At 39.0% G+C, this 19,871-nt stretch overlaps 2 protein-coding genes across 3 annotated transcripts; one reads left to right on the plus strand and one right to left on the minus strand.

Moving 5' to 3' along the window:
- Nucleotides 1-11,807: 11,807 nt before the first annotated feature.
- LOC126599341 (pyruvate kinase 1, cytosolic-like) lies at nt 11,808-17,085 on the plus strand. Its single transcript, XM_050265708.1, has 16 exons — nt 11,808-12,075; nt 12,186-12,282; nt 12,367-12,464; nt 13,016-13,171; nt 13,777-13,854; nt 14,053-14,184; nt 14,317-14,397; nt 14,522-14,593; nt 14,689-14,778; nt 14,863-15,007; nt 15,212-15,300; nt 15,499-15,594; nt 15,710-15,777; nt 15,927-16,026; nt 16,547-16,606; nt 16,705-17,085. Exons 1-16 carry the CDS (start codon nt 12,007-12,009, stop codon nt 16,855-16,857), a joined length of 1,584 nt encoding a protein of 527 aa, XP_050121665.1. The 5' UTR covers nt 11,808-12,006; the 3' UTR covers nt 16,858-17,085.
- A 209-nt stretch (nt 17,086-17,294) lies between these two features.
- On the minus strand, nt 17,295-19,480 carry LOC126599342 (uncharacterized). Of its 2 annotated transcripts, none has more exons than XM_050265709.1 (2): nt 17,472-19,480; nt 17,295-17,377 (listed from the first exon to the last, which is right to left on the minus strand). In XM_050265709.1, exons 1-2 carry the CDS (start codon nt 18,893-18,895, stop codon nt 17,320-17,322), a joined length of 1,482 nt encoding a protein of 493 aa, XP_050121666.1. In that variant the 5' UTR covers nt 18,896-19,480; the 3' UTR covers nt 17,295-17,319. The 2 variants fall into 2 exon arrangements, with proteins under 2 accessions (XP_050121666.1, XP_050121667.1); XM_050265710.1 differs by having other exon boundaries at nt 17,466-19,479.
- Between the last annotated feature and the right edge of the window lie 391 nt (nt 19,481-19,871).

The following is a 19,871-nucleotide window of genomic DNA, read 5'->3' on the forward strand; positions in this document are numbered from 1 at the left end:
GATGCAATGCATTCGTTAGTAGTTCCATATAGTCTCGCTTGTTTCATCGAAATAGTGGGAGTATTATAAACTACTAATTCATATTAACTTGGACCAATGGTTGTGATAGGCCCAAGTTCTTTTAATAAGATTAAAATGTTTTTGATGTAGCCCAACGCAACTCCCTCAACAAAACGAATATTAAGTTGATAAGCGAGAGATGTTTTGAATATCTCTTCGTAGGCCTTCCACCGTGGTGGACTCCAATCGTTTGTGACTCATGCACCGGCTTCACCCTATAATGGGGAAGTTCAAAGTATGTGCTTACATCCAGGAGGAGTCCATAAACATATGATGAGGTGAGTGTAGACAACGAGTATGACCAACATGATATAATTCTGAGGTTGTGCTTGAACCCTTACATAAACTAAGCATGGTGGGAATGACTTAACTAAGTGCAATGGTGCCAACATGATATAATTCTGAGGCAATCATTCTCTAGAGGTCAAACAAGATGGGTAATTACAAGAGTTGTAAATGACTAAAGCGTTATTCTCTCATCATTATTTTTGCTAACCAACATGATATAATTCTGAGGTGGGCTTGGTAATGGTGAGCCTCCCATACCCCGCTAAGAGTTCAATATAACTCTCGAATTCCATTGAGGGATGTGGAATTTGCCAAAAATAGTGGGTGGTACTATTTGATTTAAGACCCAATCAAGTAGTTTTAAAACAAACAATCTAATACGATTTCTGTTATGTTATGTAGTTAACGACATGCCTAAAATAATACCCACCATTATACTTGACAAAAGGGGCCTTAGGGGCCAACGTTTCCTTGCTTGGTATCACCACATTGAGAATGTCTCAAAGGTGAAAGACATATTGTATGTGCTTAAGCAATCCCCTCCTCATGTACCTCTTACGAAACTAGCTTCAAATGAGGAGTGTCAAAATTATGTTAGACACTATGAGGATGACTTACAAGCCAAATGCTTAATCCTCACTTCACTTAGTGAGGAGCTTATGAAGCTACATAAGCACATGGACACTTCTTGTGCCATGGTTGAAAGTTTGCATAAGATGCATGACATAGAGACTAGTAATGTACGATTCTCAAATGTTTGTAGTCTAATGAATGCCAAAATGGCAAAGGGGACATCGGTCCATAATCATGGACAAAAGATGGAAAGGATCTTTCAAGATCTTGAAAGTTTAGGAACTTCCATCGATGGGAAAATGGCCCAAGACTTTTTCCTTGCATCTCTCTCGGATGATTTCACTAAGTTTATTGTAAACTATAAAGTGAATAGATTCAATCATACTTTAACCGAGATGATTGACATATGCTGTAAATTTGAAAAAGGTTTCAAAAAGGATAGTGGGAGTGAGAATGTAATCACAAGGAAAAGGTTGCATAAGAAGAAGGCAAAGAAATCCAAAGGAACATGCTTTCATTGTGGAAAGGATGAACGTTGGAAGAAGAAATACAGGGTGCGCATTGCGAGCCTTATGACACGAACTTTTGAAGAGACTATTTCCGTCATAGAGAGTGTTTTTATAGTGAGCTCCAATTCCTGGATATTTGATTCAGGCGCTAGTCAACATATCTACAATACGTTGCAGGGACTAGCTGGGAGCAGGTCACTGCGCAATGGGGAGATGGTTGTGCGAGTTGGGAACGGCACTAAAATCTCTGCAAAAGCAATAGGCACCTACATGCTTAAACTACCCTCTGGGGAAGTCCTGGAACTTAAAAATTGTTTATATTTTCCTTCATGTATAAAGAATTTGATTTCTATCTCTAAGCTTTTACGAGATGGGCACTCAGTATTGTTTGATAAAATGAGTTGCACTTTATACTTGAACGGTCGTATTATCTCTCATGGTAATATGATAGAGGAACTTTTTCACCTAGAGACGAATAGTGGGATGCACTGTATTGAAAGCGGGAATACCTCAAAACCTAAAAGGGCTAGAGAAGAAGTTAACCAAGTTAGACTTTGGCATCTTAAACTTGGACATGTAAACCAGGATAAGATTCGCAAGATGTCGAAAGACGGATATCTTAGCCCATTAGGTAATGACCTCATGGGAACTTGTGAACCTTGTCTACTGGGGAAGATGACCAAATCTCCATTCACTGGGAAAGGAGAGCGTGCCACTGAAATTCTAGGGTTAATCCACACTGACGTATGTTTACTACGTCGAGAGGAGGCTTCTCCTACTATATCACATTCACCGACGATCACTCTCGGTTTGGCTATGTGTATCTTGTGAAGTACAAGTCAGAATCCTTTGAAAGGTTCAAAGAATTCAAGAATGAAGTTGAGAAGCAAACTGGGAAACAGATAAAGACCCTAAGATCGGATCGAGGGGGTGAATATCTGAGTAACGAGTTCCTAAATTATCTTAAAGAGTGTGGAATTGTATCACAGTGGACTCCACCAGGAACTCCTCAACATAATGGAGTTTCTGAGAGGAGAAACCGAACCTTGATGAACATGGTTCGTTCTATGATGAGTTCCGCTGATCTACCAATATCATTATAGGGATATGCACTACACACAACAGCTTATTTGTTGAATGCAGTGCCTTCTAAATCTGTTCCACAAACACCATATGAGATATGGTATGGGAAGAAGCCAAGTCTTAAACATCTTAAGATTTGGGTTGTCCAGCATACGTTAAGAAACAAGATGCTGGAAAGCTTGAAGCGAGATCCGTTAAATGCTATTTTGTGGGGTATCCTAAACAAACCTATGGATACGAATTCTATCACCCTGACAACCAGAAAGTCTTTGTCGCCAGAACTGCCATATTCATGGAGGATGAATTCGTTCTTAATGGAACTAGCAAGATAGAATTGAAAGAAATTAATGAGATTAATGATGAACCACAAACAAGCACTCGACAAGTTGACAACCCTGTTCCTAAACCCCTAGCTCCACGTAGATCTGAACGAGTTAGTAAGCCACCTAAGAGGTATGGCTTAGACAATGACTTTGAGGAATTGTACCTTCTAGGTGACAATGACACAAAGGAGGACCCTAGGGACTACACTGAAGCAATGTCCGACATTGATTCGAAGAGATGGCAAGAGGCCATGAAATCTGAGATGGATTCCATGTATCAAAATCAGGTCTGGACTATTGTAGACCCTCCAGAAGGTATAGTACCTGTTGGAAACAAATGGGTCTTCAAGAGGAAGATAGGCGTTGATGAGAACGTGGAGACTTATAAGGCTAGACTAGTAGCCAAGGGTTACAGGCAAAGAGAAGGGATTGACTATGAAGAAACTTTCTCTCCTGTAGCCATGATTAAGTCTATTCGGATTTTGCTTGCTATAGCTGCGTACCATGATTATGAAATCTGGCAAATGAACGTGAAGACGGCATTTCTGAACGGCTACCTAGAAGAAGAGCTTTATATGGCTCAACCCGAAGGTTTCGTGTCCAAGTCTGAAAAGACTAAGGTATGCAAGCTTCAGAGGTTCATTTATGGACTTAAGCAAGCCTCTAGGAGTTGGAACATTCGTTTTGATACTGAAATCAAATCGTTTGGTTTTACTCAAAACGAAGACGACAATTGTGTTTATCAAAAGGTCGTTGGGGATGCAGTTGTATTCCTAGTGTTATATGTAGATGACATATTACTATTCGGGAATGACACTGCAGTGCTTTCTTTTGTAAAAGTGTGGTTGTCCAAAACCTTCCACATGAAAGATTTAGGAGATGCATCTTATGTACTTGGGATAAAGCTCTATCGTGATAGATCCAGAAAATTAATTGGATTATCCCAATCTATGTACATTGATAAGGTGCTAAGTAGGTTCCAGATGGAACAATCTAAGAAAGGTTTTCTTCCTGTTAGACATGGAATTCACCTTTCTAAGTCCATGGAACCTAAGACTCCTGAAGAGATACGGCAAATGAATGTTATTCCTTATGCTTCCGCCATAGGGAGTCTCATGTATGCCATGATATGCACAAGGCCTGATATTGCGTATGCTGTGAGCATTACTAGTCGATATCAATCTAACCCAGGATCAGAACACTGGGCAGCTGTCAAGACAGTCCTTAAGTACTTAAGAAGAACTAAGGACATGTTCCTTGTTTATGGAGAAGCAACAGAGTTGCGAGTGGAAGCCTATACAGACGCAGATTTCCAATCTGACGTCGATGATAGGAGTTCCAACTCCGGATATGTATTCACTCTGAATGGTGGGGCTGTTAGTTGGAAAAGCAAGAAACAAAGTGTAATTGCTGATTCCACGACAGAGGCTGAATATGTCGCTGCAGCTGAAGCCGGCAAAGAAGCGTTCCGGATGAAGAAGTTCATCACTGAACTAGGAGTGGTTCCAACCATTACATCACCAGTAATTTTGTACTGTGATAATAGTGGGGCGATAGCTCAAGCCAAGGAACCCAGGGCACATCAAAAGAACAAGCATTTTGACAGGCGCTTTAATATCATTAGAAGATATGCTGCCGAGAGGAAAGTCAACATCCTCAAAGTTGCCTCAGCCGATAACGTAGCAGATCCATTGACAAAGCCAATGTCTCAAATCCAGCTTGACCGTCATATGGAAAAGATGGGTATTAGATACATGGGAAGGTGGCTTTGAGTGCAAGTGGGAGATTGTTGAAAGTATGCCCACAAAGCCACTCATTTGATGTAACAGCTTTTGGAATACTTATTGTATTAAACTTTTATAAGTTTAATAAAGGGCGAATCTTATTGTTAATCACTATTTATTGTATTATGTGTTTAAGCAATAAGGGAATCCAAGGAATGTATTTGATCTAAGAGATAAGTGATTTAAGTAAGTTAGATTATCGAGACCTTTCTCTTATGTTCATTCCTAAAACGTTCCTAGCCATAGGATTGCCAATTGGGCATTGACAATCCGCTAAGGTTAGTATGTGTTATGTCGACTCAAGCGTGAGTATGACTAGTCTCAAGTCATTTAGTGTTGGACACTAAGACAAACACATAGGTGCTCGAAAGAGTAATCGAGTACACTGAACAATGATCAAAAGAGAGTTCGAACATACATGTCATGTAAGAACTCGATATTGGCAATATGCAAAGTAGTCCGTTGACCTGAGGCATCATAGATGTCTAATGGTTAGGTCCTTGATCTTTGATCATGTCAAAGGCATTCCATTGGAGTGTCCACGACATTGTTGGGGTCAAGCTATCTAGTCATGTAGGCATATGAATGCACAACAAGGGATCTCTAACCTTCCATGGTGGTAGGAGAATACTCTAAGATATGATTCGAGAGTCTTTGGCCAAAGCATATGAATATGACTTAGGAAGTTTGTTCCAAATCTTATTCAATTGAATCATATAGAGAAGTATCACATTGGATAGTAGTCATGAAACAAACTATCACTCAAACAATGTGATTAAGAGTATTGTATTAGAGAATGACCGTATTGCATTGTAGTTGTAACTGGATAGGTTCTCCAACCACTTCTACTTAGCTTGGGTAACCATGACATGCTGCTAGGTGTCACTCATGGTTTGTGGAAGCCCTAAAGATTAGCAAACACTAATTTTGAGGGAGAATTGAAATGTGGTTTCAATTCACAATCGATCGTTAAAAGTAACAATCGCCCACTACCTCGCTAAATGGAACTTAATGGATCGTACACCGAGTAAGGATGAAAGTGAAGAAATCAAATTAAATGGATATGCAATTAAATGGTTTAATTGAAAAATGGTCAAGGTTAATTAAATAGTTAATTAATTATACGAAATGTTCGTATTGGGCTTTTAAGTTGGTTTTGGGCTTCGGGGCCCAAAAGCGTTTTGGTCCACAAGGCCCATTATGTTTAAGTTGTATGACAACCAAAACAAAATGGGCAATTAGCCCAATAAGAAAGGGAAGGCCGGCCATTAGGGTGAATGATGCAAACTTGGATTAATTACAAGTTTGCCACTCACTTGTAATGAAGTATAAAAGCAACTTTATAGCTTTATGTTCATTAGGGTTTTCTTGATGGAAAAGAGGTGAAACATTTTCTCTCTTTTTATCTATAGAGGCCAGCCACTTAGAGGAGTTTTAGATAGCAATCTATTCTTCTCTAAGTCATCCATTTCATCTTCACACTACATCTTTGGTGTGGAGACTTAGAGACATCAAGCTTTTGGTGTTTTGGAGATTCTATCCTCAAATCCTCAAAGGAAGATCCAAGGAGCAAGGAGGTGACTTGAAGGCCCTCCACTTGGGTGAATCCCTTGTGTAATCAAGGATGAGCTTCAAGGGGAAAGAATCTCTAAATCCTTTTTTCTCTTTAAGTTTGTTAAAGAGTTTATTGGTTCACCATAAACTAGGCTTTGAAAGTCATGGGTTTTATAAATTGTTTTTGAATGCATGCCTACTTTAATGTGTTAATAGTTTGCATATGTATTCAAATGTTCTTACTTGTTCTTAGCTAGGACAAAATTTTTCCTTCATCCTCGCCTTCTGCTGATGCGTAGCTAATCGTGGGATTTTTTTAAATCGTTCCCCAGGATAAGGACTTCGAGATATTTTCCTCTCGGAGCAAATAATCATATTGCTCGACGTGCTAGGCCAGTTTGTACATATCTTGGAAGTTTTCCCCCAAGAATTTCTTTTTATATTCAACAACCAAGCCATTCAGAGCGATTCTGATGAATTCAACTTCAGGGAGAGGTACTCGGCACCAGTTTCTGGCCGATTTGAACCTCGTTAAGTATTCCATTGGTGATTTGTCAGATGCCTGAACCATCATAGCCAGCAATGAAATTGACATTTCTATCCCCGGGCGATAAAATTGTTCATGGAACTGTTCGACCAGTTTCTCCCAACTCTGGATGGAATTAAGCAAGAGGTTGATGCACCACACGAATGCCGAGCCTGTCAATGAGAAATTGAATAGTGGCAGTTTATGGAAGTCACTATTCACATCTCTGCATTGCGCAGTGAACAGGGCCACGTGTTTTAACGAAGACAGGGACGATTCTCTAGCAAAAAGGCTGAAGTCAAGGATCTTAAAGCCTTTGGGATATTAGAACTTTTCCACATAAGCTGGATATGGATGGATAAATTTTGGGAGCTTCGGCCCCTTTTTCAAGGCCGAGTCGATCATCCTTTGAACCTCGATCATATCGACGGATGTTGTTTCCACTTTCTTGTTGGATCCGTTTGTCCTGTTGCTTAATCCTCTTATTTTTTCCAAGTCAATTGCTTTAAATCGAGTAGATCCTGTTTTGGCCTGTAGCAGACTACTTTTAAATGGAAGTTGTAGGGACTGATCAATAGGCCCACCTTCGAAGGCTCTACTAACCAGTAGTTCGAGCAATCAGGTGTGTGTATCACCATTATTTCGTATCACCTCAAGCAAACTGTTCATTTTTTTGTTAACTATCTGTTCAACCTGTCGAGATTACTCATCAAGGCGTATTTGAAGAAACGACCTAATTGGGGGATTAGAGCCTTTATCACAATCTTCATCACAGTCCTCCACTATCCCTTCAAATAGAACACCTGCGATTTTGTTGGCAATTTCTGTGTTGCGAGGTTGGGTACTGAGACAAACTTCCTTTTCTCGGTGTGTTACACTTGCAGCCTCAGGTGTCATAGTAACAATAGGATTTTGTGCAGGTGACAAATTTTGTCCAGGGCTCTGACCTGGTACGTCGGTCGTTGACTTTCCCACGATTGATTCTTTTTTTTACCGACCGTGTTTCGACGGGCATGAACTTCATAGTTTTAGCACTGGGTCCTGCTGGACGTGCCAAAATGTTGACCCTAAAAACTATCAAACTTACGTGGCGTGCAGGCTGAGTAATTAATAAGCTAACTACGTCATTCGGTTGTGTGCGGGGAGTGCCAACTCGCCAACTGAGCTCGATGGGGAGTAGAATGTATTGCGTGGTGTTGGGTGCGTTGCTGACTTCTTAATCTTTCGACTGTGGTCGAGGAAGAAACATGTCTCGACCTTCGGGTTCTAGAGCCTGAAGATAAGGCTGCTAGTCTTGCGAAGTTCACGGATAGTCGACGCCGGGTTCAGTCACGGTGATTATATTCGTAAGAGTATAAGCATGCTGAACTGGCACCAAACTATACAGACATAAGTACTCAAAAGAGATGTATGTCTTGATGGTGAATGTGGTTCAGTTGTCAGAATGCCGAACTCTAAAACTTACTTGTGAATATCCTATCATAAAACAACTTGTCGTTCAATGTGCCGAGCCTAGTAACTTGTAATACCTTATTTCACCGAGAAGGCTAATGAGATGACCTCTGCTAATAAGGATTCGAAAATCCTTCTCGACCGATACTTGGATAGGTAACCAGTCGATCTCGACGCAGTGCTGTTTATCCAAATTGAAGATGCTTTGCGGTCGGTTGATTCTACAACAGCAATGCTGTTTATCCAAATTGAAGATGTTTGCCGGTTACCTTCACAGTGCTATTTATCTAAACTAAAGGTGTGTTGGCGAAAAAGAAAATAAAAATCTCAAGGTTGTTGAGAGGTTTCGCGTAGAGCGAGAGTTTGCGCAGGGCAGTTTGTGTGTTAAATTGGAGGGGACTTAGAATAATGCACCCCCTTCTTATTTATAGCAGCTAATCTCATCATGGCCAAAGCAAAACCATACTCGGATTAGGATTCTTTATCCTAATCTAACCAAGTCCCGGCCAATCCCATCTCCATTAGAACCTTGAACCAAACTCTTTATCCGGTCATATTCACTTCTCAAATCTCAGCATCCTTACTCCATTAAGACTCCTTATCATCCTAGGACTTGGCCCATTGGCTCTTATCCAAATCAATCCTTCTTGCAATAGGACTCGGCCGACCTGACTGACCGGCTCATGACCACTGGACAACCCGTAGTATTTTTGGAAGAGCTGTGGACCGAACATAAACCTACGCTCGGCCCACTAATATTATTTTGGGCCCAAAAACATTGACTCATATTTCAATTAACCGAACTGTTCATTTTTCTGTATCTGCCAAATTATAATGTTTTCAAAAAAGAAAATTTGAAAAATGAAATTTGGTGAGAAGAATAGAGCATAAACGACAATCGATGGTTAAATATAAATCTAAGGTGTATGGATTATGGTTGTTGGATTTTCGTGTTGAGCTATTTATGAAAGTTGTAAAGTTTGTCATTATGAGTGATTGTATTCTTTTTACATTTTTAACACTTCTACATTAATTATTATGAATTTGTATTAATTTTGCAATCAAACAAAAAACTATTCATGAGAGTTTGAAGGGTTTTAAAAATGTAAACGACGATGTAACCATGTCTAAGCGTAGAAGATGAATTACAAGCGTTTATATATTCTTTCACATTTTTGAACTTGTACATTAATTATTATGAATTTTTATATTTTCTGAACTCCCCTAAAAACACTATTTGTGACGGTTAGTATGGTTTTAAAAATTCAAATGACGGTACGCATTATCAACATAGAGGATGCGACCACGAGCGTTTACATATTTTTTTCATATTTTTTACACTTATAAATGATTTTTTTAATATGCTTTGAATTTTTAATGTGCTTTGGAAATATTTAATACAATGGCTATCACGAGCGTTTACATGTTTTTCCACATTTTTTACACTTACAAATGAATTATTATGAAATTTAAAATACTCTTTGGTGTTTTTTAAATTGCTATGTAGTTTTAATGTACTTTGGAAATTTTTAATAGTATGGCTATTGTAGTAATCAGTAAGTGTTTTTAGTAGTTTAAATTGATCAAATTAATTTTTTTTAATAGGTTGAAACGGATTATTTTTGTGTAAATTCTTTAAAATCTTGTTGACAAGTGATTCGATAAATATTTTATCGTATAAAGTACAAAAAATTAGTAGGTCTAGTTTCCTCCAAATGCTACGCATGAAGTCAAAAAGCCTGATGCAATATAAAAAACTTTTCGCACAACCATAGGGTAAGTCGGCCTTCGACTACCGCACGCAACAGCACATAAGAAGACAGCCCCTAGAATTTGACCCATTGACCCCATAAAATATTTAAAAAAAGCACAAGCAGATAAAACATGGCGCGGGGCCCATGGCTTTTAAGTTAAGCCGGTTTCCTGTTTGCTGTATTTCGTGGGGCAGCAGAAGCTGTAAGCTGAAAGCTGAAAGCTGTTTCAGTAGGCAGCTACCAGTTCTAAACCAAGTCTACCAAACCACTTTATCTAGCACGTGCTTTATTTCTTACCTAGAAAAATACACGAGGTAACTCCCACCACGCGTTAAGGATTGGCGTGAGGGGTACGCTCCCCCACCCAAAACAAGCTCCTCGACGTACTTCCTGCTTCAGCTGCTTAGTCCGGTGTTTAAATATGATAAAAATATTAATATGCAAATTTATAAAAGTATTAAAGGATATAACGAATATCGATATTGATATTTATTGCTTTTGATTAAAATGACGAAAATTTAAAATTAAATTTTAGAAATTGTAAAATATTAGTTTGGACTAAATATAAGAAATTTTCTGATATTTAATTGATGTGTCAGAAATATCGATTATATTTGTCGATTTTAGTCTAAACTTAAGAGTTTTTCCAATATGAAGTGAAGTTTAGACTTCATCCTCTATTACTGTATCGAAGAAATGTCAAACACTGGTCCAATCACACCCCGACACGCGTGTTTAAAAGTTTGAACAGTGAAAAGGAAATTTTATTTAAACTCATGCAACTTCTTTTTATATCCAACTTACTGTATACATCCATATTATTTGTAATTAAACTATCAAAATCCCTTTAAACCTAAAATTATTACCTAAACTACGCTCACAAACCTAATTTATATGTTAATTTATTTTTGAACGCATTTAAAAAATCAAACTCCAAATATGAGTTATTCTGGATAATAATTGTTGTTGAGTGGCATTTTCATGAATATGTCCAATATAATTGCCCGCACAATTCATGTTCCCTCTTACCAGACGAGAGAAGACTCTTTAACTAGTTGGTGAATCCATACATTTAAATCTAGGGAACTTTAATGAAAAGTTCTTGGTACTGTTTATTTAACGAAAAATCACATTTTTATACTAAAAAGTTAGTCCTGGTACTATTCACTTTACCTTTTATTTTGTTTTTATCGTTAAAATTCAAAATTTTACAATCATTTTCATTAATTTTTCTTAAAATCTAATAAGATGATTAGCTCACCATCAAGTTAATCTATAGAGGTTCTAGAAGAAAACGATGGCAATCTTTCAGAACCAAAAAAAAAAAAAAAAAAAAGGTCACGAACAAGAACAAAAAACTGGTCGAGAGATATGGCGTGTTTAATCGACCTTTGTCAGTTCTATTGAGGTGCTTTAGTTCTAATCATCCTTCTTTGTCGACCACGGGGATTGCTTAGGCAACGGAGGAACAATCCGATGGTCAGCAAATCGCGGTTGGTGTGTGTGTTCGCAGTAGACATCACGAGGAACAGTCCGATTTAGTACCTCAATCGGAGGAGCCTCATGCCCTCAATTTTCCTTCAGGTTCTACTTAATGGTAATTATACAATAGGATAAAAGGAGTTTTAACGAAACATTTTTTTTATGTTTGTTCACTTTTAACGTTAAGAATATTTTTACTCTAAAAAATTAGTTTTGATACTATTCACTCACAACACTTTTTTGTCTTTTGGTTAAAACTCAAAATTTCAAGTCATTTTAATTAGTTTTTCTTAGAATAAAAAAGATAAATCACATTTAAAGTTTAACTTAAGAGTAAAAATATGATATATGGGTTCAAATAAAATTTATTAAATAAAAATATATAGTTGTATTTGTTTTGTATTTAATAGGGCAACATACCAAAGCGAAGTGCGAAAGCAAGGATTCCATATTTCATTGTCGTCGCTGAGAATTAAAAACAAGCACTCAGAAAAAGGCATATTCTTCCAGAGAGTCAAGTTTCGACGCCTCCCGTTTCGTTTCGCTTCTTCTTCTTCGTCTTCTCCACACAAAAAAGCAGAGAGCAATCAGCAGAGGCAGCACCAAGAAGCAGTGAAGATGCATTCGAATCACCTTCTTCTGGAAGAGCCAATACGGATGGCTTCGATTCTCGAGCCGTCCAAGGCTGTATGCAAACTCAAATCCCTAATCTCTATTTTTTCTTTTTGGTTCGGATTTCAGTTCTGAATCGCTTTTTGTTTGTTTGTTAATGTAATAGTTTGGGTAATTTTTTGCAGACTTTTTTCCCCGCAATGACGAAGATTGTGGGTACGCTCGGCCCGAAATCGCGATCCGTGGAGGTTATCGCTTCCTGCCTCAATGCTGGAATGTCTGGTATGCAATTCTAAACTTTTGAATAGATTTTTATTTATTTTTGTTGGGTTTTGTTTGATGGATTTGAATGGGTTGGGTTGGCAGTGGCCCGATTCGACTTCTCGTGGGGCAACCGGGAATATCACCAGGAGACTCTGGAGAATCTCAAGGCCGCTGTTAAGAGTACTAAGAAGCTTTGCGCTGTATGTTTGTCTAATTTTTAAAGGAATTTTGATTTGTTGAATTCTTTTGCTTGTCCGTTTGTATGCTAATTGACATGCATGCATGCCTTTGATTTTCAGTTGTAAACAGTTTAATAAATGAAATCTGAGATTCAAGGCATTCATTTTTTTGTCTATATATCTTTGTTTTCCACCGAAACCCGATTTCGGGTAATCTTTTGCTTGTTTAGTTATTGATTTTTGGACTATTTGAGTGTTCCTCAAGTGTATTTTGGACATCATTTTTTGAAACAAATGGAAAAATTGCGTATGAAATGCTAGCGGGACAAATCTTCGTTGTTTAACGTCTGAGTTTGCCATTAAAATGTTTTTTTGGACAGCCATTTTTTGAAACAAATGGAAAAATTGCGTATGAAATGCTAGCGGGACAAATCTTTGTTGTTTAACGTCTGAGATTGCCATCAAAATGTTTACTAACTGTATTTTTAACAACTATGATTTTCTCCTTTTTGTGGGATGAGTAAAAGAAGAATAAGGAACTGACTGCATGCTAATGTTTGTCTATTTTTCAGGTTATGTTGGACACTGTGGGTCCTGAGTTGCAAGTCGCCAACAAAACTGGGAATCCTATTGCACTCCTCGGAGATGGACTCGTTGTTCTGACGCCAGATCGCGGACAAGAACCATCCTCAGAGCTGTTGCCCATCAACTTCGATGGATTGGCAAAGGTTTGCCAGCACCTATCATTTTATCAGGGCATGCATGACTTGGTTGAATATATAGACAAAATTTGATGGATAGGTTGAAAACCTAGTCAATGATAGGTTTAGGTCGTTTACTACTTATAATGCTGAAATCCTGTGGAGACATCCATAGCTTTAGACATTGCGTTTCACCAATAATGTGAGCTTGTAGTAACAATGACTAAAATTGATGAACTTAAACCTTGATTATGGGCTCATTGATGGCCCATGGTTTGGAGAACATTTCCCACTACCGTTTTCTCTTTCTTGTACAATCCCAGTAGATTTCTATTCAGCTGGTAATGCTTGAAATTATGGATCTCCTACGACAATAAGTAATTTGAGTGGCACCATCACAGTTTGAATTACGTGTTCATCATATGTGGAAAAAAGTACCAGTGACCTACTTGTTCTCATGGTGACAGCAGAGATATGCAGCTGCAACTTGTCCAATTATGTTTATGAGTTGAATACTGCAAGTTTCTGTTATTATATTGTTTTAGCTTATGTTATTTATTCATTTTTTTGTAGTCCAGACTGAGATAAAATCTCCATAATATCACAAGTAAATCTTTAAATTGTTTTTGCAGGCGGTGAAGACGGGAGATACCATTTTTGTTGGTCAGTACCTGTTCACGGGAAGTGAAACGACTTCTGTATGGTTGGAGGTAAAACAAATATAATTGGAGAACTTCCCTGAAGTTCCTACCCCTTAAACTGAAAGTTTCCACTGAAGAAAATCTTCACTATGGTCCAATTTTTCTGAGTCAATTAGTATATGGAGAAAACGAAAAGAACTTTACATAATCATGACGGGAAGTTCAGAGGTCATGCATGGCTGATAAGTTTTATTTTCAATTGATCAGGTTTCTGAAATAAAAGGAGAAGATGTCGTTTGTTCCGTAAAGAATTCTGCAACATTGGCAGGTTCATTGTTCACTTTGCATGCATCTCAAATTCACATTGACCTGCCTACTCTCTCCGATCAAGATAATGAGGTAAGTTATCTGAACTTGCTGCACTGACTACTTTTAATAGGTTTATACAGAACGAATCAAGTCTCTATTAGTTCATTTTGGATTGATGCCTTTACCGATTTATTGAGTGCTTGAATTCAATGCTTAATTCAGGTTATAAGTAGTTGGGGACTTCAAAACAAAATCGACTTCCTATCATTGTCATATACGAGGCATGCAGAAGATGTCCGCCACGTAAGTGTTATTCTATGTTCCATGTCCTTGTATCAAGTCTCAACATCCGAATACTTTATATCATTTCGTCATTTTTGAAGTTGGTTGTGTGAATAACTGGAGTATTGTTAATGGTGTAATGTAGGCTCGTAAGTTCCTTAATAAGCTGGGTGACCTCGGTCAGACACAAATTTTTGCTAAGATTGAGAATATGGAGGTGAGATTCATCTGTTTTCAGTTCAGAATCTCAACTTTCTATGACAGTGCTGAGTAATGAATATTTATGTTTTTTTGTTTGTTTATATGCATTAGGGTTTAACCCATTTTGATGAGATTCTGCAAGAAGCTGATGGCATCATCCTATCCCGTGGGAACCTGGGCATTGATCTCCCACCAGAGAAGGTCATTTTTCTGAACTTTGAAGTTAGAAAATGTCACATTATTTATTTGTTTTAGAAGTGAATAAACTTTTTTTTTCTTCTACAGGTCTTTTTATTTCAAAAGGCTGCCCTTTACAAGTGTAACATGGCTGGAAAGCCTGCTGTGGTTACTCGTGTTGTCGATAGTATGACTGACAACTTGAGGCCAACCCGTGCTGAAGCAACGGATGTTGCAAATGCTGTATTGGATGGTGCGTCCCTTTTTGACTCAACCTGTGCTTTAGAGACTACTTGTTAAGGCCCATTGAATGGGTTACCTTATTATCTGGTTGCATCTTCTATTTTCTTAGATATTCTCTTGTATTGTTTGTTACTGTTTGCCATTGTTTGCAAGTGTTCTGTTGACTGGAAAAATTTGTTCTTTGTTTCCCAACTTAATTGTCTTGTGGGTGCAGGAAGTGATGCAATTCTTCTGGGTGCTGAGACTCTTCGTGGTTTGTACCCTGTTGATACAATCTCCACTGTTGGTAGAATTTGTGCTGAGGTAATCTTTCACTTGTAATTTTATTCATTCTTTGTTTAGTAACTTTTTATATCAATGCTTATCATTTTAGTATTGAGGGCGATTACCTGCTGGACATGTCATTAAATTGGCTTATCGCAAATGCTCTAAGTATCAAAACCACATTTTACATTTCGTTTGCTGTACAAGGATAGTCTTTCCTAATTTTAATCCGTGCAGGCAGAGAAGGTTTTCAACCAAGACTTGTATTTTAAGAGGACTGTCAAATATGTTGGAGAGCCAATGACACACTTGGAATCTATTGCGTCCTCCGCGGTATGATGTTAATACGTTGCTATTTTACGTTGCTTCCTGTTGTAGTTAGCATTCTGGTTGAAATTATTGCACGATTTTGTTTGGTACTTGAATTGCCAATGTCATCACTGTCCAGGTACGAGCAGCGATTAAGGTGAAGGCATCTGTTATTATTTGCTTCACTTCTTCAGGAAGGGCTGCGAGGTGTGTATTTGGTATCCTTGGAAATGCAAAGTTATCTGTTTGTAATTAATTTATTCTGATGGGCCAATTTGGCATCAATAAGACGATCAATTTATGCTTCTTTTTATGGGCGAATGTCCTCAATTTTTACAAGTCATTATATTCTGCAGATTGATTGCAAAGTATCGACCCACAATGCCAGTTCTTTCAGTTGTCGTTCCCCGGCTCAAGACAAATCAGCTTAAGTGGAGCTTTACTGGAGCCTTTGAGGTGTGCCCTTGACTCCGAGTCGTTGATTAACTTCTAGCTCAACTACTGTAGTGAAGTTTATAACAATTCATGCTAATTTCTGGTTCTTTTTCCTAAACTTATTTGGAAGTGCATTTACATATGCAAAGTTTGATGGATAGAAGATTGTTATCCGTTTTTGTGAGATTGAAATGTCTTGATGCTATGCAAAAGTTCAAGAAAAATAAGGATGTGTACCAGTTTAATCACGACGTTGCTAAACTTGAGTCATAAAAAGCTTTTAAATCTAATACAGAATTTAAACTTCATGTCAAAATCCAGGTGTATACTTCAGTTATCTCGTTGTGAATTAACTCTATTATGCTTATGGGAACGCCATTGTTAAGAATTCAATAAATTGTAGCTGTAATATGGCTAATTAATATCGCGCATGATCAGATTTAGTCCTAATACTTGGTTCTTGTATTGTTTGTTCTCTTGTCGTTTTAATCTGTAACGTATTTTTCTAACTTCGTTTTATCAACAACATACCAATTTGCAGGCAAGGCAATCGCTTTTAGTCAGGGGTCTGTACCCTATGCTTGCTGATCCTCGACATCCTGTAAGTGTCTTGTGGAGGTCGAATGTAAATTTGAGGTGCACGTAAGCTTCGATCGATCATCTTTCACTCAATTTGTTGTCCCGTCTATGATTTTGCAGGCCGAATCTACCAGTGCAACAAACGAGTCAGTTCTGAAGGTTGCCCTTGATCATGGAAAGGCATCCGGAGTGGTGAAGTCACATGATCGAGTAGTCGTTTGCCAGAAAGTTGGTGATACCTCCGTGGTCAAGATTATAGAGCTTGAAGATTAGAATTCCTGTTTACCCTCGTTTTGAAGCACAATTTCCTCTCTTTTTCTTTTCTCGTCGGGAAATGGACGAATCCCATATCGGCGGCGAGGTTTATATCCCGCCGGTTTTGGTTTTGGAGGCTTGGTAGTTGTTTAGACTTTGTACAAAAGGATTATACACCGATGCACACCCCATCCCATTTTGTCAAAGTCGATCAAGTCTACAATAAAGACGGTTTTTTGTTTGTGATATTTGTTTCGTTAATTTCAACTGAGAGATTGCTTAAATTGAATGTTTCAACCGTGACACAAGGGCTGATGTATTGGTTCTAAAAGACGTTAGGTTTTAGTTGGGCAGCAGGTTGGAGCCTAGCACCCAAGGAGGGGCCTATGGACTAATCAAGGAAGGCAGTAGTCAGCGCTTAGACGAAATTTTGCTGCATCCTTTCCTTTGGCTGCTTATCGAAAATGCCTGAGGCGTCGCCTATATAATAAATGTATCATCGCCACACATTCCCTTTGGTACAAACAAGTAAATCGCCCTGTATCCAAAATGCACGAGAAACACTTTAAAACACAAGTGGGAATGTCATCTTTCTCATCTCAACCTATATATAACTTACTACTTACAACTACCCCGTCAGCGAAGATGGAGGATCGCTTCTCTTGTTTGAAGAATTCTGTTGCTGCTGCTGCTGATGAAGCTCCAGCTCCTTGCGGCGCACGAGCAACAGCATCCTCTCGTTCTCCAGCCGCCTTCTCTCGTTCTCAAGCTTGGCTCTCTCCATATCCCTTTCCTTCTTCCCACTGTACTTGATCCACTTTAGCCTCTGCTTCTCCAGCTCGAAAGCTTGGTATTGGTAGCTCACTTGCTGTTCCTCCAATTGTATCAGCCTTGTTTTCAACCACTGCTGCTTCTCCCACGGGGTCTTTGTCACATCTTGCATCACAACCCTCATCTCGCAGCTCAATTGCTGCATTAATTGGCTCGATGAGGAGGACCCCGCACTGCACCCTTCCTTTCTTGCCATTTTCCGCGGCGCTCTTTCATCATTGTTGTCATCCTCATCTTCGTGATTTCCATGCCCAATTTGACCTCTACACCCACCTCCAACCACCTCGTCTTCCTCTTCATCATCTTCGTCCTCAGATTCATCCTCCTCCTCGTCTTCATCTTCGTCCTCGCCGCCACTTCCTCCGACAACCATTTTGGATCCCTCAGTCTCTGACCTTCCTGAATTGGCAACCGCTTGGGCATTTTCTGATGAATGAAAGCAACTCTGCTGCTGCTGCGCTGGAATCTCAGACGGCTCTGTGGCCGCCTCCGGCGGGGAGTTATGCGCACCATTCGACGCGCCACCAACAGTTCCATGACCACAACTGTTATGATAAGCACACATTTCTCTGAAAAACAGGTGCTTCGAATTCAACAATTTACGAACTTCTTCCTTCATCTTTGGTGCCAAATCCATCTTTTCCAACAAGCCCTGATTCTCCACAACCCGGCAGGCCGTCCCCTTTCCAAGAATATCATTGACCCTCTTATACCTCTTGTTCAAGTCATTGAACTTATCCTCACACTGTTGAGGAGACACATAGAAACCCTTCTCCATCATAGCCCGGGACACCGATTTCCACTTCCCTTTCTTCTGCAGCAATCCACCAGCAGGCTTCTTCTTGCCCGTAGGATCAGGGCCATCGGACGCCTCGTCACCAATGTAAAACACAGCCATGATCAGAAGCCTCACCATGGTGTCGGTCCACTTCATTCTCTGCCACGGCGATATCTTCCTCTTGTCATCGGCACCGAAACCGGGTTCGTCATCGTCACTCAGGGCAATCTGCTTGGATTTGGGGGCAAATGGGTAGCCCTGTTTCACAGATTGGTGAGGGTTTTGGTGGGGGTCAGGGTCATGGTGGGGGGCATAGGGAACCATTTGGGGTTGGTGCATAGGGTTGTGAGGGTTTTGGGGATTTGGGGGGTTTTGGGGATTTTGGGGATTTTGGTGCAAAGGCATTTCCAGGCCAAGCATTCCAGAAAACAGCCCATTTGCTTCCATTCCAAAATCTAATAAACTGCTCTTATTCTACCAATTTCCCAAAAGATTAAAACTTTGTGACGAAAACCAAGAACCCAGTTGAAACAAATGTTCTAATCTAATTTCCCCACTAAATATATCTTTCAATCCAATCGATTTTATAAGGAGAAAACTCATGCGCTGAACAAAACCCAGAGCAAAAAAAAAAAAAAAAAAAATACCCAATAATTGAAACCAAATAACTGCCAAAAAGTACCAGAATCTGAGAGATTGGAACCGACTTGTTACATCAACATGTCCAGGGGCACATCCACGGATGGAAAGGAATGAGAGCAATTGGTCAGCTTTTGCAGAAATGTGTGGCAGAAGCAGAAGATAACGTAGAGAGAGAAGTGAGAGGAGAGAGAGAGAGGTTTGGTGGTGGTGGTGGTGGTGGTGGAGGAATAGATTGTGTGACATATTCAATGGAGAAGCGGTATGAGCTATATACAGAGAGCGGAGCAGCCGGTTTTAGGTTGGCAGGTTTTGTATGTGCAGAAGACAGCGGAAAACTGCCCATGGTTTTGCCTGCCTCTGCTTTGGAATGGAAAACCCACAGGTTTCTTTTCTTTTATCAATCTTATTAAGATGAGAGAGAGAGAGAGAGAGAGAGAGTAAGTGAATTACGTTTGTGCTGTGTATGGGTTAATTTGATATGGGCATGCCACGTACATTAGGTTGGTATTTTACTTTATTTTGATGTTGCAATAAATTAGTAGCCTAGTTAGTGAATATGCTTGTCTTGTGCAACTTTTAAAAGGTGCCAGGCGGTAGTAGATACGGAAGGATTCTAGCGTCTAAGCGGCATTTAGGTAAAGTTTAGGAGGAGTTTATGTGGTTTTTTAATTTTAATTAAATTTATTATATAACATATAAATAAGTGTTTATTTATCTTTATAAAATACATAATTGTGTTGAGATATATAAATTGTAAAATAAAATGACATATAAATTATAA

This window comes from Malus sylvestris, chromosome 14 (assembly GCF_916048215.2).
Source record: "Malus sylvestris chromosome 14, drMalSylv7.2, whole genome shotgun sequence".
NCBI lineage: Eukaryota > Viridiplantae > Streptophyta > Magnoliopsida > Rosales > Rosaceae > Malus > Malus sylvestris.